Raw genomic sequence first — 21,058 nt, 5'->3', positions numbered from 1 at the left:
TTGCCTTTTTAGATATTTAAAACGGATAGAGGGTGGAATCAATTTCAGGTAAAGCACAGAGCACACACCTGGATATGGGGGGCCATGCAACTAAGTTGCTTACTGCTACCTAGTGGCAACCTATGCTTATCGCAGTGAGGCCTCCAAGAATACCAGGCCTCTAGGCGCAGGTGCTGCAAACCAAAACTTGTGAAAGTGGAATCTATCAAATATCCCAAGTATTCACTCCTATTTGCAGAGGTTATTGCCAAATCAGTGTGATATGAGAAGTCAAGCCAATTTTTCAGTGACTCCACCTTCCTCCCTCATCCCTGCCTTCTTGGGACAGTTTGTGACTTCTTGCTTCCACACTCGCAGGGTATGCTCCTCCTAGGGTACACATATTACTGATGGCAATCTGCTTATCTGTACCTACCCAGAGGGCCTGTGAGCATCCTGGCCAGGGGCAGAGGCTTGTCTTACTCATCTTTTTTTTTTTTTTGGCGGTACGCGGGCCTCTCACTGTTGTGGTCTCTCCCGTTGTGGAGCACAGGCTCCGGACGTGCAGGCTCAGCAGCCATGGCTCATGGGCCCAACCGCTCCGCGGCATGTGGGATCTTCCCGGACCGGGGCACGAACCCGTGTCCCCTGCATCAGCAGGCGGACTCTCTACCACTGCGCCACCGGGGAAGCCCTTTACTCATCTTTATGAATAAGCCAGTGAATGTTTGTTGAACAAATATGAGCGGATGCTTTTGACCCAAACTTGTCATCACTCTGTATGATTCAGGCAAAGATTAAGCAGCAGTTTATTTGAATGCTCTAAATAATAAACATTTGAGAGGGGTGGGCAGAGGAATGGTAGGAGCTGCTCAGGGAAGTGTCCAGGGCAGGGCAGGGGGTCTGGGCAACTGGCCCGCTCACAGGGCAGTGGAGAACCAGAACTTCTGGGTCAAACAGAATACAGCGGCTGTGAGGCCCGTACACTGACGGGCCAAGAGTTTCACACTCAGGTCATGGTAGCCTCTCTCGCAGGTCAGCTTAGCGGCCTCCACAAACTGGTGGTAGGTGTACACCACATCCCTCAGGTTCCCCGCTGCCTCTCTGTGTCGGGTGGAGCAGCGGCTGCAGGCTGTAAACTGGAAGCACAGGCTGGCCAGCTGGACCAGGTGCTGGAAGGTGTCGCGCACAGCACCCTGCATCTCCTCGGGGGACTGGTCCATTCTGATCACGTGCTGACAGCTCAGCAGGAGCCTTTGGGAGCCCATGCAGAGGCGGCTCCGGCTTTCAGAAAAGTGCCAGGTGCACTTCTCGGGAGGGTGCGTGTTCCCATTTCCCCAAGAAGCTTCTAAAATGTCCTGTAATTCCAGCAAGCTCTCCGTGAGTTGGATGAAGCCCTCGGGGGTGCTGGCAGGGGCAGCTTTCAGCTGTCTCAGAGCCCTGGTGCAGTACTCTGGCCAGATGTGGCTGTTTCTCGACAGGGGCTCAGTGCTGCAGCTGTGGGCCCGGGCAGGCCTCCAGGGCAGGGCCAGCTGGCCTCCTGCAGAGGGTGGTGAGGTGAGGGGGGCTGTGGGGTGTGCTTCCAGGCCCCTGTCTTCCTCCTCCGTCTCTGGCTGCAGGCCATGGAAGCACGTGGCATAGGAGAACTGGCAGCTGCACTGCTCCATCCCAGTCCTAGGGGCCACAGTCTCATTCACACCTGCAAACCCCGAAGATGTGGCTGTCCTGAGACTGGCAGAAACTTTAGGATAGCTTTCTGGGGCAAAGCACAGGAAAGACTTCTCATTAGGAAGGCACATGCTAGGGCTTTTGTCTTTGCTTTCTGGCAGTGAACAATGATTTGAACCTTCTAAGTGGGGCTCCTCTTGGGAACACGGTAGTGGCTCTGGCAGAGAAGGCCCTGGATTCAAACAGACCTGCTGAGGAGTGTCCCTAGGGGTGGTATCTTCCCCTATCACATGGTTAGGTGGCTCTGCCTTGACCTCCTCCAGAGGGAAAGCTGATGAAATGGTCTGGTTCCTAAGCAAGAAATCCAGGTCTAAATCCAGCTCTGCCAATAGTTTTTGTTCTTGGGCCTGGCAGGCTTGGCCTGGGGTTTCTCTGCTTTGTCCTTGGGGGTCTCTGGGGGAATGTGGTGGGGTCTGTTCAGTCCTTGTTACAGGAGTCTCCAAGGAGAGGGAGGCTACCATGCCACCAGCTGGAGCACTGACACCAATAGTCTGTGGGACAGCATTCAACACATCACCCTTGGGGTCACCTGGATCCTTCTCAGATTCATCACGAAATAAGTTGGTGCCATTTTTGTTTGTAACTTCTCTATCACGTTCCAAAGATAGTTGTCCTTGCTGCTCCTCCTTCGTAGGGAAAGAAGCCATCTTCTCTTCTGAATTTATTCCACATTCACCACTTCTAGGCCTGTCTTGAGGAGACAACAGAGACCCTGTGTCCTGGGGGGCAGTTTCTTGCATATGATTTGTAAACAGAGATCCCAGTCCTCTTTCTATCTGGACTCCTCCCAGCTCTAGTGTGTCTCCTTGAGAGATATTATGTGGCCCTGGGCTGATGGTCAGGCAGATTCTGTCTGGGTTCAAGTCAGCACTGGAGAGGGAGGGGGTGCTGTCCCCAAGCTCCATGGCAAGTTCTCGGGGGGCACTGCCATCCGAGTCTTGAAGTGGAGATGAGGTCTGGGGAAGCCCTACCTGAGCCGTATCTGGGCCAGATGAGCCTGGGTTGGGACTGGGAGGAGTGTTTGCTGGGGAACTGGCAACACTGGCGGTCAGAGGGGCAATCCCTGAATTCTCTTTATGGCTGGGGTCAATCCGGAGGCGAATGGCAGAAATAGAAAACACTCGAGAGTCGATGACCGACTTGGTTTCCATGGTCTCAGGCTCCATCTCCATGGCCCGGGAGGCTGGGTTTTTGCTCTTGGTCTCCCTCAGGGGAGCCAGCAGCCCCAGGGCCTTGGTCTCCAGGAGGCCAGGCTCACCCTGCACATCTTGCAGACAGGACACAGTTGGGGAGGGTGCACTGAGGGCCAGGTAGGGCTCCCGGTCATAGTAGCACACGTCGTCCACGCTCTCCAGGGAGGCTGATGGCATCAGGGGAAATGAGACCTGACAGGTGTAGTTGGTCTGTAGGAAAGACCTTCTTTTCCTCAGGGTCTTGGCATACTTCTTCACCCCTCCCCTTCTGCTTGGCTCTCTTCCACCTGGCCCAGGATGCAGGCTGTCCTCAGGGCTGCAAGTGCTGGCCTTATTCTGTGAGCCTGTGGCACTGGTTTCTGCAGCAGAAGCAGCTCTGAGCCCTGAGAACCAAGAAAGGAAAAAGAACATGAAAAGCAGAAAAACAAAGAGACTTGTAGATCTTGGGCTCAGGACTCAGGATTGCTTGGGTTCAAATCCTGGCTGGGCTGTGTAACCGTGGGCACGTTAAATCTTGAGCTCCTCAATTTCCTCTTCTGAAAGATGGGGATGATCACCGTGGTAGACCTTTTTTGGTTCTTGGTTGCCCAAGATCCACTGCCTTATCTTTTGGTCACAGTACCCCAACTTCCTTTTGGGGAATGACATCTCCCCAGTGGTTACAGTCTGCTGGAACTATTAATGAAGGGGCCCTATCCACATCAGCCAAGTGGTCAGATTTATGACCTAGAAAGTCAGTCACAAAATTTCCTAAAATTTCAAACTCAAACACATTGATTTAAAAAACACACACACAGGGCTTCCCTGGTGGCGCAGTGGTTGAGAGTCCGCCTGCCGATGCAGGGGACGCGGGTTCGTGCCCCGGTCCAGGAGGATCCCACATGCCGCGGAGCGGCTGGGCCCGTGGGCCATGGCCGCTGGGCCTGTGCGTCCGGAGCCTGTGCTCCACAACGGGAGAGGCCACAACAGTGAGAGGCCCCGTGTACAGCAAAAAAAAAAAAAAAAAAAAAAAAAACCACACACACAAAAAACAAACAGTAGAGCCCATTCTTTGCAGCCACAGTATCCTGACAGTACCATGAAGAATCCTGCTACCCCACCCCCTGATCTGGTTGCTGCCTGTGTCTGAACCAGGTCTTCACCTCTGCTGGCAATCCTCTAAGCTATCTTACATCCTTTCAACACTTTCTCTCTGTGCTTACATTAACCCACGTCAGGCAGTACCAGTGGTGTCGGTCAGCACTGCCATGCTGGTTAGATGACTTAGTACGTATCAAGCTCCTAGCACAAGGCCTGTGCCTAATGGGTGTTCACTAAAGGAATCCAGTGCTGTCATTGTTATGATTGTCACTCCATGGGTGAGGGTCCCAAGCGAGCTTTCTTTTGACAAAAAGTGGCTGTGACTCTCAGTCATGGGCGTGAGGGGTCTTGCACATACCAGGATGGATCTTTCTGCAAGGAGACGCACTTTTGTGAAGAAGTCCTGGGAATCAGCCAGAAGGAATTAAGATCACAGGCTAGCACCTGAGAATCAGAGGGCTCTTAGACTCAGATCAGTTTTTTGCACCCTGGCTGAACTTTATTAAAAACTTCATCAAATCCTAGGCTGCTCCTCAGACCTCCTAAATCAGAATCTCTGAGGCTGGGATCTAGGAATTTACAGTATTTTAACCAGGTCCCTTGGGTGATTTCGATGTTTTGGAATTCCAGCCATGTTTTGGAATTGCCGCTCTAGGCCACCTACAGCCACTGACCAAGGGTGTTTCTGAAGCCTAAAAAGGGAGAGGCTCCCACACTGAGTCAGGGGCCAGACCAGACCCCAGGCTCAGGAGTCCCAGGTCTGGGCTGTCTCCCTAGCACCTCACTGGCTCTCTGTAAAAGAGGGAGTGTCCAGTGTGGACCTTATATCCCTGACTGGACTCCCATAAAGGAAGGCCTTGACTGATGGTCTGTCTCACGCCCATCTTGCCTCTAGCATAATGGCTGACCCAGAAGGGCAAGGCTGGGGCCATGGATGGCAGTTGGCTGGGTTCTGTGGGAAGCAGGGCACAATCTGGCCATAGGTTTCTAGGTCAGTTAATGAAGTCAAGGTAGATAGTGGAGAGTGCATTCATTTATCCATTTAGCAGCAACCGCCAGGCACTATGTGCCAGGACACAGAGATGAGTGTGAAATGCACAGTTCCCACACTCAAAGGAGTTTTCGGTTTAGTGAAGGAGAGAAACATCAATACAAAAACCACACAAATAAATATGCAACTACAGGCAGCGCTAAGTGCCAGGCAGGAAGCACCCGGGGTGTGTGACGGGGATGGGGAAACCTGCCCTAGTCCTGGCAGTCTGGTTAATATTCCCAGAGGAAGTGAATTTCCAGTTGGGGCCTGAGAGATGGATGGGCATCAGCAACCAAAGATCAGGGTGAGGAATGTTTCAGGTGGAAAGAGCAGCATGTGCAAAAGCTGGAAGTAGAAAAGAGCTGGGCACTTTTAAAGAATGGCAAGGAGGTCTGTGTGGCAGGAATGCATGGAGAGGGCTCAGGGGGAAGGAGAGAAACAGGCAGAGGCCATGTCACAGAGGGCCTCAAGAAGCCTTGCAGGGGCTGCCAAGAAGCTGGCCTTTCTCCCACGAGCAACGGGAAACCACTAGAGGGCAGGGAGCAACAGGAAAGGGCTGGAACAAAGAAAAGGGCTGCAGCTTCCCCAGCTCTTAGTAGGTCACCCCTAATGTCTGTGTGCTATTTTCCAATTTTTTTCTTCAGAGTGCAGAGTGAGAGAGAGAGAGACTGTGTGTGTGTGTGTGTGTGTAAATGTCCCGCAAGGATCTCAGATCAGCTTAGGAAGTCATTCTGTGTGGAGACACCCCACACTCTTTGTGGAGGAAGGGATGAGGATCCTGAAAGAAACATGATCCCCCTGCCTTATGTCCGGGTCCCTTCAGGGCCACCAACAGCCTGTCAGTTAGGTTCTTTTTTCTTTTTTTGCGGTACTCGGGCCTCTCACTGTTGTGGCCTCTCCCGTTGTGGAGCACAGGCTCTGGATGCACAGGCTCAGCGGCCATGGCTCACGGGCCCAGCCGCTCCGCGGCATGTGGGATCCTCCCAGACCGGGGCATGAACCCGTGTCCCCTGCATCGGCAGGCGGACTCTCAACCACTGTGCCACCAAGGAAGCCCCCAGTTAGGTTCTTTTTGTTTCAAGGCCTCATTTAAAGCTTTGGGGTCAACAGTGGCACAGCTGCTTCCCTCTGCTGGGCTGTCAAACCCTTTTCTTTCTGTGTAAACTCTGTCCATCTTACAATGCCTGGCCCACTTGCTGCCTCTTCTAGGAAGCCTTCCCTGATTCCCACTGTTGAATTAATGCCACCCATCTCCGCCTGCCCACAGTTTTCTGAACCTCCCTTGTAGCCCTTACTTGAAGTCGGGATGCCCGTAATGTGATCCACTGAGCCCAGCTGGCCCACCTCAAAAGAGAACAAGGACCGTGCTTTACCTACCTGTTTTCCCATCAAGCTTGGCCCCTGCCCCCGGTGGGTACTGAGGAGCTGCCTGCACAATCGCAGACCTGCGAGGGAGGGCTTACCTGAGAAGGCATCTGGGGGTGTGAGCTTGTCAGCTGCATCATAGTATTCCTCATCCGAACTGCCATCCTCCAAGGCCAGCGGCAGGCACAGGGCCAGCGCTTGCAGCGTGGAGCTGGGCTGGGCCTCAGGCCCGCCCTGCTGGGCCCAGGCTGCCAGGCCCCGACCCTGCCGGGAAGCTGTGCTGTCCGAGCTGTCGCTCAGGTGGCTGGCGGGGGAGACACTGGTGCACAGGTTGTAGTAGTCAATCTGGCTGCCCTCGTACATCCTGGGGTCCAGCCTGACCGCGCTCAGTTCTGGTCCCCAGCTGAAGGTCTCAGGAGCGGGACTCTCAGAAAACTCTGTCTTCTGGCACTCAGGGTTGGCTCTCTGAGCCAGGTCCAGGAGACAGAGAAAGCCACTGGTTTCGATCCTACTTCTCTCCTCTTGGCTGTCAGAATCAAGACTCTCTGGGAAGCCTACTGAGCTCAGGTGGAAGAAGCCGGACCTGCTGGAGGAGCAGGCATCCAGGTCATCCTCCTCCAGGGCATCCATGGACTCGCTTGAGCCACTGGTCCTGCAGCCTCGGCTCTCAGTGTTGGCCGAGTCCGATGCCTCAGACTCAGCACTGTCTGTTTTGCTGCTGGCCCCGCAGGTGCTTGGGCCTTCCTCGGCCACCTCAGGCGTTGAGCTGTCCCCAGGAGGCTGCTCCTCTTCTACAAGTGGTCTGCAGGGGCCCAGCTTCAGCAGGTGTCTGTCAGGGAGGGGCTCCAACACGCAGTCTACTTCAGAGGACTCCTCGGAGTCACTGCATGCCCTGGATTCATAGCCTGCAACACAGGAGACACCAAGGGTTACAAAACAGCATTTGGGGACAGGCAGATGCTTATGTGTCCTCCCGCCCCCTCTCTGCCTGCCCTCCCAGTTTCCAGATGAGAGGACTGAGAGGACTTCAGAAGGGTGACAGGCCCAGATCATGCTACACTGACTGACACAGGGTCCATGGGACTCCAAATTCCATGTTCTCCGCAGAGTGTCAAGTCTCCTTTCCCACACCTATCTGAACAACCACTAAAGGAGACAGGATTACCTCCATCTCCAAGGAGATCTATCTGTCCATGGAAACATCTGGGTATTTAGTTGGTTTCCTAAGCCCCTCCTAAAACTCTCAGCTCTGTTGTGCTGACTGGGCATCAAAATCAGATAGGGAATCATATTTAAAAAAAAAAAAAAAAAAAAAGAGATCCCTGGACCTAGCCCTGATGAACTGAGTCCGATATCTAGGGAGTGAGGCCCAGGAATCTGTATTTTAGCAACTTTACGGGGGGTTCTGAGGCTGCTAGGCTGGCACCATTCTGAAGCCTGGCCTAGGGACCTACTGGTGCCACAGGGCTTTTAGGAAAGTTAAAAGTCATCCACTGCTGGTACTTGGGAGGGATTCATGGTGAGAGTGTTGGGGGGGTATTGAGCCAGGTCTCCAATTTCTCATGCACCGTAAGCCTCCAGGTGTGATCCTTCTAAACTTCTCTCTGATCACATTACACTCTATTTAAACCCTCTTTTGGTTTCTCTTGTCTACAGGGAAGCACCTAAGCTCTCCTACTAAGGTTGGGGCCTCTCACAGGATGGCCCTGATCCCCTCAGCAGCCTGGTCACCCTCTAACAGTATGGCCCATACCCCTCCTCAGCAACTTTGTCACCCTGTCACAGTGCATGACCCTTTGTGTCATGCCTCCATTGTGTCCCCTCTGCTTCAAAGGATCTCTCCTCCCTTCTTTGCCTGGTTAACTCCACCATGTTCTTCATGACCTCTTTCAAATACCTCCTGCTCTGGAGGCCTCCTGTGGCCACTGCCACCTGCCCTGCACCCCCAGCAGGCCTCCACAACAGCACCACTCCATGGGGCACTGTCTCCCTGACCATATTCAGAAGTATCATCCCTTGTTCATAAATTGTGTGAAAGACAAAGGTAACAAGCACGCAAAATCTTCACTTCCTAATTATTTTACTTTAGTCTCATCCAATATCTATGATTACTTATGCCTATTTTATCCACATGGAGGAAATGCCATATAATGGTGCGCTACTGAGCACCTCTCCCCACCTTCATGTTCAGTGACAGCACATTGGGGGCTTGAAATTAGTCATGGTGGGAGCGTCTATGCCATGGAAATAGGCAATTGATTCAAATTAGAATTCTGTTTTGTTTTGTTTTATCCCTGCAGAGACAGTTGTTAAACATTTATCAGCAAACCACTGGGAAAATGCTGCATAAATAGTGCTGAAGCACCAAGGGAGGAAAGGGGGGTGGGATGAACTGGGAGATTGGGACTGACATATATACACTAACTACTGTGTATAAAATCGATAACTAATGAGAACCTGCCGTATAGCACAGGGAACTCCACTTCGCTGCACGGTAGAAACTAACACAACATTGTAAAACAGCTATACCTCGGGCCTCCCTGGTGGCGCAGTGGTTGAGAGTCCGCCTGCCGATGCAGGGGATGCGGGTTCGTGCCCCGGTCTGGGAGGAAAGGGGGGTGGGATGAACTGGGAGATTGGGACTGACATATATACACTAACTACTATGTATAAAATCGATAACTAATGAGAACCTGCCGTATAGCACAGGGAACTCCACTTCGCTGCACGGTAGAAACTAACACAACATTGTAAAACAGCTATACCTCAATTAAAAAAAAAATAGCGCTGAAGCAAAGCCTGGTAGAAACTGGGAGCTGGCCTGGGAAAATGTTCATCTCATCTGGCCTCCCCTACTTCATTCCTTACATCGTATGATTTTCCCTTCTATCTCCAGGTACCCCCTTCTTCTAAACATGTGAGGTTGAGAATTTTTATTATAATTCAAGAGAATGCAAAAGAGTATCCAGGAATGGGATGAGAAACTAGGTCAGCTGTATTTTCTTTTTTTTTTTTTTTTTTTTTTTTGCGGTATGTGGGCCTCTCACTGTTGTGGCCTCTCCCGTTGCGGAGCACAGGCTCCGGATGCACAGGCTCAGCGGCCATGGCTCACGGGCCCAGCCGCTCCGCGGCATGTGGGATTCTCCCAGACCGGGGCACGAACCCTTGTCCCCTGCATCGGCAGGCGGACTCTCAACCACTGCGCCACCAGGGAAGCCCTCAGCTGTATTTTCTGAACAAATAAGTGACATCTTGTTTTACTGGCAAAGAAAGATAAAATGCAGTGGATCTTAGAGATGATTTTAGAAAATACTACAGGGAATCAGAGACCTTCCATAGCCTTCTTTGGCTTTAGGGGACTCTCAGGTACAAAGACAGCTTCTCTATTTAGGATTTTGGAAAGATCAACTGCTTACTTCCACTTGAGTGGGAGTCTCAGCTCCATTCAATGCACCACCTCCTTTTAGGCTTCCCTGACCTACAAGGCAGTGAAATGGGCCTGTCCTTACTGGGGCAAGCCTCAGCACCTCACCTTCTTCAGCAGATACCCGGTGCACCTGTTGTTTGTTTCCCGGCCAGAGGAAAACGGAGGTAACTGGGTCGACATATAGCCTGTAGTACCCAGCAATCAGGCAGGCTAGGTCTTTTGCACTGTTGGATTCCAGCAGCAAAGTCAGAACCTTTGAAGGTAAACAGAGCTCTTATGCTTATAAAGGGCTAAGGGATAGTCTGAAGACTGGCAACAAGGCCATGTGGCGCCAGTGAGAGATTCCAGCTAAATCCAGCCATGGTCCACAGGCAGGCCCTCTGGTGTCCCATTTTCTCATCTACAAGACTTGAAATGAGTGTGCACACGTGTGCACACCCACAACCACACATGCATGCACACACACTCACATGTGCCCAGTGGGCTCCTCCCATCCAATCTCCACAATGTCTCCTGTCCCCCTATCCCAACCACCCTACCCTGTTCATTCAAACCATGGGGCCCCTTCAAGACCTGAACTGGAAAAGGAAAAGGAGCAGGAGCGAGTAGAGAAGGAGGAGAGGGGGATAAGAAGAATGAAGCACCAGCCCTGAGCATGTTGGGATTAAATCAAAGGAAGGCAGGATAACTGTAGGACCTTCCAGAGAGGCTCAGGAAGTACCCCACACCATTTACCCATTTTAACTGCTGCCATCCAAAATCTTGGGCAGCCATTCTGGTCCCATGCATGTAATAAAACCCTCTGGTGCTCCCATCTAAGTTTCTGAACCCATCAGGAAAGGACATGGTCCAGCTCAGTTTATATAAAAAACCTTTTAGGACCTGTCCAGGAAAATGCACCCTGTTTATCACTTTCCCTTTGATGGGACAGGATGGACAATTCTACCTCTTAAGCAAATGTTGGACATTAGACTTTCTTAATATCCAAACTCATATAAACTACCCTTGAATATTTAGCCCCAGATTCCAGAAGCTGGACTCAAAAATCTCTTCCCCATGTATTACCTTGATGTTCTGAAGATGCACTTTGACCATGCTCACTTTCTCAGACTCTTCTGTCAGCTCCACACGACTGATGTTTGCAAACTCTGCCAACGTGGACATGATGTTGAGTTTGCTGTTGATAATGTGGCTGATGCCATACTTGGCTCCAACTAGAAGGGCAATGTAGGATTCTCTATCCTGTAACTGCAGAAGAGGGGAAAGAGAATTAGTTTCCATTCACAAGCTAGTGAAAAAATACATTATACATGTAGGACATGATACCTCTCTCTGCAAACCCCTTGATTCTTATTTCAGGTCCTCACCACCACTCCTCTAGACTACCAAGTTAGGTGATAGCCTAACCTGGGCCCCATCTACAGATAAATTAAGTATAACTTTATCTCCCATAATACACTTCACAATAGAGAATCAAACCACAGGACTTTGACCTGTTCCATAAACACAACCATATACTTTCACACCTATGTACCTATATTCATGCTGTGCCCTCCTCTTGGAATCCCTTGCCTGTCATCACTATCTACTGAAACCCTGACCCTTCTTTAAAAGCTTCCATCAAAACCTACTGCTAGGGCCTCCCTGGTGGCGCAGTGGTTGAGAGTCCGCCTGCCGATGCAGGGGATACGGGTTCGTGCCCCGGTCTGGGAGGATCCCATATGCCGCGGAGCGGCTGGGCCCGTGAGCCATGGCCGCTGAGCCTGCGCATCCGGAGCCTGTGCTCCGCAACGGGAGAGGCCACAACAGTGAGAGGCCCGCGTACGGAAAAAAAAAAAACAAAAAAAAAAACCTACTGCTGGGGCTTCCCGGGTGGCGCAGTGGTTGAGAGTCCGCCTGCCGATGCAGGGGACACGGGTTCGTGCCCCGGTCCGGGAAGATCCCACATGCCGCGGAGCGGCTGGGCCCGTGAGCCATGGCCGCTGAGCCTGCGTGTCCGGAGCCTGTGCTCCTCAACGGGGGAGGCCACAACAGTGAGAGGCCCACGTACCACAAACCAAACAAACAAACAAAAAACCCTACTGCCTACAGAAAACATCGGCCTGACCTGCTCCTCAAACCACAACAGTCCTTTTCCTCTGTGTTGTTTTCACACCATATCCTCTGCACTTCTCTGATAGCACTGAGGTAAGACTTCTTACTGTAATTTTTTGTATTTAAGTCATATTCCATGCTAAGGTCCCTGACAACAGAGTCTGCATGTATCTACATTTGTAACCCCCAGTGCCCAGCAAGCACCCTGAGCCAGTTCAACGTGGTTGGTTTCTCCTCCCACTACCAGCTCTTTCCTTAGACAGGAAAGGTAAAGAGGAGCTGGGGACGGGACCTAGACAGTTGGCAGAGGGCAGGTTTAGCCCTTGGGAAAAGTGGGTAGTTTTTCTTGTACTTTCAAGTTTCCTTGCTGTGATCTAGTCTCTTTTCTACCATTTAGTCCTCTACTTGTACAAAGACTCAATCTATTTGTCCCTCTGACTATCTGATGCTCTTCCTTTCTGTCAAAATACTGATTCCCTTTTTCCATTTACATTGTTAGGTCAGCAGTCTGATTAAATTGACCCATCACTGCTGTAAATGACTGAGAGGCACACCAAATCCACTGAAAGGAGTTTTGCTATTATAATATATATATATATATAAAACTGGTAAATTGTCTGGCTTTGTGCTGGAGAGTTCTGGGGCTGACTGAATGGTGAGGGAGAGTTCCCTTAGGCCACGCCCCCCATCACTGACTGCCACAAAGCACATAGCTCTAGGCCTAGGCTCCAAAAGGCAGGCCAGGGGAGGAATGGGTAACACAGCAGGGGGCTCTTTTGCTTCTCTTTTCCCTTCTCATCCTTCCACCCCTTACTTCTTCCCTTCTTCTGAACAACCGGGGCCCCAGCATGGCAGTCAGTCTAACATTCTTATCTTTCCTTCATGATTTCCATTTTTTCCTCTTTACCTTCATATACCCAAAGCTCCAGGGTAAACTTCTTACAGTACCCTGCCCTCAAAACGCCTTTCCTCTGTACTGAAATCTGGCCAAATCCAACCTTCTTGCCTTCCCTTAAGCCCTTCTTCCCCACTCAACCTGAAGCTAGCAGTGGTGGCCTCTGTCATCAAACCCCACAGCAATGGTCCTGTGCCTCTTGTGGCTTTGCTTTGTCTTGTTGGGTGCCTTGCTCCATCATTTTAGGGTGGGAATCACATCTCATTCAGCTCTGCCTCCCCCAGCATCTGTCCGAGGGCTGGCTCTAAGCAATGGCTTGATAGACGCTCCCCAATGGCATAATATTTGGTTTCCCAAACAAATTCTAGTCCATGACCCAGTCCTCAGGAATTTTAGGCTAAAAGATACATTGATCGTCAGAGAACCTCTTGCAACCTTTATAAGGGTAGGACCCCACAGTTCTTTAATACATACCATTAAAGTAGCATTAAAGATTTTCCCACCGTATGTCTTGAGTTCCCCAAGGATCTGTAGATAACTTAAACGTAGCTGGGCAGCAGAAATAAGTTGCTTAAGTAAGGAAAAAAGAAAATGAAAAAGACTGTTGAAGTCAGAGTTTTCATTTGTCTCAAATGCAGTCAATGTTGAAAATTCTTTCCCTGAGGTTTCACAACAGACAGCTGTGTGATCGACAGGGGCTGTGGCTACATTACCTTCTGTCTGGGTTCCAGCAAATTCTGGTTCCTCTTCATGTGGAAGCTGATGGCTTTCTTGATGTCTTTTCCTTTCATGTTTCGTAGCAAAGTTGGAGATATAAAGTTCTCTATTCCCCAATCCTTCCTGCCAAAAGACATTGGAGACAAGGAGGCCCATTTTTACAGTGTACTTGACTCTAATGAAGAGCATAATTATATTTGATTCAGTACTTAGTGTTCTAAGAATACTGTAATTATGAGCTTCTTTCTCAGCAGAAGATATATATGGCTGGTTTTGTGGAGTGTATGTAAATATATACATGAAGAGTGTGTGTGTGTTTGTGTAATTATCTATCTATCTATCTATCTATCCCTCGATTCAAACACACACACACTCCACAAAAACAAGCCATTCAGGAATTAAACCCCATGATCATTCTAGGAGCTCAATACTCATCACACCTGTATAGCACGCTCTCATGGGGCAACACGTAGCACCTGTGAATCCCTGAGGCCATGCTCCAGAATGATGCTAGCCTAACAACCTCAAAACCTCCCAACAAACTCATTAAAAATACAGGTTCTCAGGTACCACTCCCTAGAGATTTGACCTAGTATATCAGGGGTAAGGCCAAGGATTTGTTTTATTTTTTAAAATATAATTCCCCATCCGATTTTGATGCTCAGGCAAGAGGTTAGCAAATCGGGGTGACACCACACAGAGCGAGGTGAAATTTTAAGCTGAGAATCAGGAGGTATTAGAACCTCAGGACTTGAAACTACCCTAATAGGAATCTAATGCAACATGATTGGTTCACACCAAATGAATTTTCAAGGCATTCCTGCCCTCAGAAGAGCTTTATGCTGAAGTTGTCAACTGATTTCCCGAGACATCCTCCCAGGAACTGGGAAATTACAAAGGGATCCTATGTCATTCCATCTGGAGGTGGTTTCTGCCCCGGAGGGAGCAGCCAGGTTCTGATATCTGGGGAAGCCAGGCTGGGTTGGACAGGGTGGAGAGGGAAATGAATGGGAAGACAACAGACAGATGGGTAGGTGGGTGACTATCAGCTTTCTGTGAATCTGGCCATCCTGGCCCAGGGCCAGCCAAGTTACAAATGCAACACAGCTGCTGCTGGCGGGACACAGAAGTCCCCTGCCACTCACTCTATGTATTTCAAAGAGATCTTCTGTGGCTGGGCACATGCGTAGATCCGCTCCTGGATGTGCAGGGCCGCGAGCCGGAGCGCAGAGCTGCATTTCATTTCCACGGCAAAGCGCTCCTGGAGCACATCGCTGCAGCTCTAGGAGAGATTAGATCAGAGGAACTGGGAAACAAGAACAGATTGTGTTCCTTGTTCTCTCAGGTGAAAGGCAGCTTTGAGACCTGGCTCTGCCAATTCTGGGCTGTGTGACCTTGGTTACTTGACTAAGACTATCTGTGCACTGGTACTTCCCCTTGATGAATGAGGACAGTCACATCTGCCTTATGTGGCTTCTCTGAGGTTTACATTGGATAATGCATTTGAAAGCAGGTGTGGGGACGCTGTGTCATTCAAATATAAAGTACTGCTGCTGCTGTTATTATTTGCTGCCACCATGTTTATAAGACTGTGGGCAAGTCAATACACCTAGTTATCTCATCTGTAAAATGGTGATGTCTCCCAAATGAGTTTTTCATCAGAATAAAAATGACATAATAAACCTCACCTAAGGAAGCAGAGCAGGGGGAACACCAGGCTGGGAGGTCAAGGAACCCATTTCTGGCTCCACCACCAAATGGGTAACCCAGGCAGATTATGTGACCTTTCCAAGACTCAGTTTCATCATTTCTGAAGTAAGGCTCTGAAGTACTAATGCCCCTTTTAGCAATAAAAATTGTAACTCTAAAGATCCTAAATGGTATTAGAAAATGTATCATCTACATTGAGGACTAAGCCTTAATTTCATTAATATATTGCAAATCTCCTAACATAGCAACACAGTGACATAAAAAGGAATGCTGAGGGATAATCAGGCCCACTCTCCCTCAGATAAAGATAATCCCTACCAGGGAGCTGCTTAATTGCCTTGAGCTCATGTTCAAAATAACCCAATGTGCCACCTTGGAGAACAACCACTGTTATTTTAGGAAGGGCAGACCGGGTCACCTGCAGATAGAGGTATTCAAAGGCTACTGGGTCTTCTTTCAGGAGGTCCAGGGGGTCCTTGGGAACAAAACACACCCTGAAGAGGCAGCGGTAGTCATGTGACTCTTCCCTTTGTACCACCTGGGATGCGTAAGAGAGACACGATTCACCTGCTTTTGTTCTCACAGTTATTCCACAAAACAACTTTTAAAAAAAGACAATGAAAGACACTTCCCAGAGGTTTCAGTTTTAGTGCTTCCCCAGTCAGTGCAGACCTTTGCGGCCGATTTAACTTTCCCATGGGTATAAAATGTAAAAGGCTCAAAAGAGCAAAGTTTCCCACTGATCCCATCAACCCCTTTCCAGAAGAAATCTCTGCAACTGGTTTCTTATATACTGTTCCAGAGACAGTCTATGTGTATATATGCTCCTATAAATGTACATTCTTTTCTTTTCCACAAATAATAGTATATTATACATTATATATATACATATCTATGTGTGTGTGTATATATCTCTCTCTCTCCTGTACCTTACTCCTTTTTCACTTCAACGATCTTAGTGATTTAACTTGATTTCTTTTTCCAATGCTAATGGAACAGAGGTGATTAAAAAAAAAAGTTTGTAAGCAGCAGTATTAGATGATGAGTGACCATGGTAGGAATTCATCTGCAGTGAAGAACGCTCAGAGCGGCTTCCATGAGCTCATGCCTTGCTCATGCTGTTTCTCTTCTTAAAAATTATGGAACTGACCTGTGTTTGGCTTTAAAAAGCTGGTATTACAAATCACTGAGTGGCTGAAAGATTGAGTGGTACAGGTGGACTGACTGTGTTAGCCCTGTCCTGCCGTCAAGGACGAGCTCGAGGGCAAGTCTCACAAAAAGGGCTTAGACACAGCAACAGATGCTTCCCTGACATCTCAAAGGCAGCAGGTTCAGAGGAAGGTCATCAGAATTGGAAGCAAAAGATAGAGATCTATTGGCTGTGTTACCTTGAGTAAGTCACCTTACTTCTCTAAGCCTCTGTCTCCTTGTCTGCAAAATGGGGGCCTGCCTACCTCATACAAAATCCAGGCTGAGTGAGCTCTGTGCCTTCTTAGCACAAGGAAGTGCATCAAACCTGCAGATGCACTCAGCCCTATACCCAAAGGTTCTGGCTGAGGCGTGCAGCTTGCCCAGCCCAGATCTCCCCACCAGGAGCAGAAGCAGGTGGTACCTGCTGGATGAGCTCCTCCTCGTGCAGCAGGTGCAGCCGTGAGATGTTGTACTGCTCCTCCAGGGCCAGCGCAAAGTACTCCATACTTCGGATCGACAGCTTCTCCTTCACCGTGAGGATGATGTCCTGCAGGCACAGAGGCATGAGGGTCACCGAGGAACAGGCCAGCCCTCACGTTCAGGCACAGAGCAGGGAGGACTCCCTTCACTTTCTCTCTGCTCCTCGGTGCAGCTGGGGAGAGAAAGGCCTACACTGACTGGGTCCACTGCCAACGCAGGCAGCCAAATCTTGACGGGCCACACGTGGGACTTCTCATTGCCCCTCAAGGTCCTACACCCACCGCTCCCCTTCCCTCAAGGCTCCAGCACCACCCATAAGGCCACCCTCTCTTGCTTTACTCGAAAGGCTGAAGCTATCCTTTGGGGCCTTATGCCTCTCTTCAAGGTCTCCAGATTCATCCTCTCCCTGGAGTCTGCATCATCAACTGCTTACCAGACAGAATCACACCACCTACTCTCTATGCAACTACGGGAAATCAACCTGATGCTTCTGAACCTGTTTCTTCCTATGAAATGGAGGATAAGGATGCCTATTTAGAGGGGCTGATGGGATGACATGATAATTAATACTGTGCCACCAGAGTTGCCATGCCACATTTTCCTCGTTCACTACAGTGGCTGCTTGTCATCACAAGGTCTTTGCTCCCTCAGGGCATTCACAATGTTGTTCCCTCTGCCTGGCAGACTCCTCCCACACTCTTCACAAGGCTGTTTCTTTCTCTTCAGAGAAAACTTCTCTGGTCGCTGTGTCTAAATGGGATTGCCCCTGCTATTCTCTGTCCCAGGTCCTGTTGATTTCCTTCATCACTACTGGATATGATTTTCTTCAACGACAGCTCTGTTCTCTAGTAATAGATAAGACAGTACAGTAAAGTTAAGTGAATGGGCTCTAGACCTAGACTTCCACTCACTAGCTGTGTGTCCCTGGACAAAGTGCTTACTCTCTCTATGCCTCAATGTTTTCATCTCTAAGATGGTCATAATATTCACACCTCTCTCAGGGGTTGTGTGCGGTAAATTAATTTCCCCATATATGGCATTTAGAATCGCACCTGGCAGATGGCAAGTGTTCAATACATGCTAGCTGCTGCTATTTGTCTTCTTGCTTATTGTCATTTACCCCGCTAGATGCTAACTTCCCCAGAATGTGAACCTTGCTTGTCTTGTGCTCCATTATATCCCCAAAGCTTGGCACTCAGTGATGCTCAATAAACTTTCACTCAGTGAATAAATAATCATCACAGACTCATCATAGATGTCCTGCCAGAATCTCAGATTTAGTAAGTGCCACACCATCAGGTGCTATCTGCTCCTCACAGCTCCCAGTTCTGAATCCTCTTCCCACTTGCTCCACCGCCCTCCATAACTGACCAGTGACTTAGTCCTGAAGGGTCTATCTGCTTCTGTAACTCAACAACATTAATTCAATGCCTGCTGTGAGCTGGCCATGATGGAGAGCCCCTCAGTGGACTCTGTCCCCTCTCTCCATTCTCCATTTGGCTTGAGTTCACACATTTCTCCTGGCTTTGTTGAGTGGTGCCCTAAGGACCCCACCCCACGACCCATCTGACCTCCACCTTGCATCTAGAGCAGGGGTTGGCAAACCATCACCTGTGGGCCAAATCTGGTCCACTGCTTGTTTTTTTAATTAAAGTTATATGGGAACCCAGCCATGCCCATTCTCTACAATGGCAGAGTTGAGTAACCATGACAGAAGCTCCATGGCCTGCAAAACCTAAAATATTATCTGCCTCTTTACAGAACAAGTTTGCTGACCCCTGATCTAGAGAAACTTGTCTAAGCCTTGTACTTCTCATGCTGTCCCTGGCTCAAGAATATTCAGTGGTCCCCATGGCCCACTAGCCCAAATCCAAACTCCTTAGCTTAATATTCAAGGCTCTCAAGTATCAGGTGCCAGCCCACTTCTCCCACTTTATCTTCTGCTGCTTCTTCCAATGTACCCTGCTCGCAAGCCCCATATACTTGCCAAACTTTCCCATCACTGGATCTTTGTTGGTGTCATTCCACATGTCCGGGAAGCTGTCTTCACCTACCACTCCTGACCCATTCCTGTCCATCTTTCCAAGTCGGCCTCATAGGCCATCACATCCTGGGGGCCTTTCCTTGCCACCCAGCTGGAAGCTCTCTCTTCCTAGAGCCCACACCACACCATTTTCACATCCCGATTTCCTGGTTCTGAGCACACTGTACCCACAACAGTCTCCTTGTGAAATAACCCCAGGTCTCATCTCCTCACCCCAGCCCCACCCCAGCCCCACCCCAAGACTCTAGGCTCCCTAAGGGAGTGACCCAGGATAACCTATTTCTGTATCATCAACAGCTTTGCCGGCACACACAAAAGAGTCACTAAATGTTCACTGGGTCAAATGACATGTTATTTTCCTTGATTTAGAGAAAGAGGTTTTCTAATGTAAGAAATTTGCTTCTCTTGATAAGGCAGTGGGGAAGAGAAGTCACTGATGAACTGACAGTGGTTTTTCCCTTTTTTACCCATTTGGGGATTTGTTTATATACCTCCCTCTTTCTGTCATAAAGAGCTAAAAGACTTGCTTTTTAAAAATTCGGCTACTACAGGGAAGTAAAATTAACCAGTATTATACCAGCTAACTCCTTCCCCATTTCGCCAACTCCATCTGTCATCTTGGCTTTAATTCCCCTGCGGTGTGTGTAAATCATCTCAAAGTCTTTTTGGCCACCAAAGGGGGACTCACTTTAAATAAATCATCCCCTCCATTCCAATGCACTTTGCTCAAAGATGACAGAAGTAGACACCTTGTCTAACGCATTTGCACAACTTTCATGCAGAATGGCAGCGTGGCCACCTCCAGTGCAGGGTTCAGAGCAACAGACCAAGTTGGAAGCCAGTTAGGAGCTAGCTGACCTTGACAAGTTTGGGATCTCTTGGGCCAGTGTTCTCATCTGAAAAGTAGGTTAATAATTGTCACTTTACAAGGTTACTGGGGGCATTAAGTGAGATAGTGCACGAGGAAGTACCCAGGGAAGTGCCAGACATGTAGTGAACACTGAACAAATCCATTCCCCCCTCCCTTCCTCCTTTGGGTTTGAGCTTCCCAGGGTCAGACAGGCTTTCTCCAGCTTCTCCTCAGTCACACCAAGATAAGAATGGAATAGGGCATTTGGGGCAGCCCTAGGAACTGCCAAAGGGAGGTGCCAGGGAACACTGGTGTATGTGTGTGCATTGAGTATGAATGTGTGCACTCAAATGCATGTGCGTGTGTGTGTGTGTGTGTGTGTGTGTATCTTGGCTACTGTCTGGTACCTATAGCTGCACCTGCCCACCTGAACCTGCTCTTCCCCCAGTATCAGAAGAGCTGGGCTCAGTGTTGACACTTACACGATTTTTAATGTTTGAACAACTCCTTTCTTTGCTTCTTCCCTGGTGCCTCCCTCTAACACTATTTGCTTCCTTGTTCAGAAACTATAGTGCCATCCCTTATTGTCTATGGATAAAATCCAAACTCCGTTGCCTGCCATTCGAGGCCGTCCCCAGCCAGCTTGTGCCATCTCCCACTCCTCCCATGAGAAAATGGCCTGTGTTCCAGTCCTGTGGGATGGTTTACTACTTCCTGGGCAATGCCTGTCTTACTGGCTCTCTGCCTTAGTTCATGGGACTTCTTCAGATTGATGTGCACCCTCGAACTCCTCAAAAACCCTGTCCCCACCTGTGCTTGTTGAAGTCTTAGAAACACTTCAAAGCTCAGCTCAGGTCCAGCTTCTTTGCAAAGCCTTCTCTGACGTCCTGACAGGACAGAACATGGTCAGATGGAAAGATGGTGCTCTTTCCCTTGTGTGCTGAGCACTTCCTTGTCCCTCTCTTTACAGCCCTTACTTCGTCCTGCCCTGGACTACTGGGAGTTCCAAGAATGTCCATCTTCCCTCAACTAGACTACAAGCTCCTGGGAGACAGAGACCACTTTCTACCTCATTTTGTACCACCTGCCTCAGAGTATCTCCTTTGGGGGAACTTGTTAAATGTAAGTCAAACTGACTTCCATCCAGAATAGAATTCACAGGGGCCTGGACCTGCCTGCACACCTTGCCTGGGATTTTAGCGACTCTAGTCTTTTGGGTAGCAGGTGGAGTCCCATACAAGAGGCAGGGAATCCCAGTGGTTAGGGGTGAAA

At 49.5% G+C, this 21,058-nt stretch overlaps 1 protein-coding gene across 2 annotated transcripts in view; it reads right to left on the bottom strand.

The window, feature by feature from the left end:
* Positions 1 to 833: 833 nt before the first annotated feature.
* The window catches only part of FRMPD1 (FERM and PDZ domain containing 1), a gene marked incomplete at its 5' end in the record, with an annotated part of 47,028 nt that continues 26,803 nt past the window's right edge, over positions 834 to 21,058 (bottom strand). Inside the window, 9 exons of one of the 2 annotated variants that reach the window (XM_082616263.1) lie at positions 834 to 3,283; positions 6,477 to 7,283; positions 9,911 to 10,058; positions 10,871 to 11,053; positions 13,269 to 13,364; positions 13,508 to 13,634; positions 14,657 to 14,793; positions 15,640 to 15,759; positions 16,834 to 16,959. In XM_082616263.1, coding sequence (XP_082472389.1) covers positions 900 to 3,283; positions 6,477 to 7,283; positions 9,911 to 10,058; positions 10,871 to 11,053; positions 13,269 to 13,364; positions 13,508 to 13,634; positions 14,657 to 14,793; positions 15,640 to 15,759; positions 16,834 to 16,959 — 4,128 coding nt within the window. In that variant the 3' untranslated portion in view covers positions 834 to 899. The remainder of the gene's footprint in view (positions 3,284 to 6,476; positions 7,284 to 9,910; positions 10,059 to 10,870; positions 11,054 to 13,268; positions 13,365 to 13,507; positions 13,635 to 14,656; positions 14,794 to 15,639; positions 15,760 to 16,833; positions 16,960 to 21,058) is intronic. The other variant, XM_082616264.1, reaches the window with a different exon arrangement.

Source organism: Mesoplodon mirus (genome assembly GCF_964341445.2).
Source record: "Mesoplodon mirus genome assembly, chromosome: 1".
NCBI lineage: Eukaryota > Metazoa > Chordata > Mammalia > Artiodactyla > Ziphiidae > Mesoplodon > Mesoplodon mirus.
The sequence above is the reverse complement of the archived record's forward strand: the minus strand, read 5'-3'. Positions and strand labels throughout refer to the sequence as shown.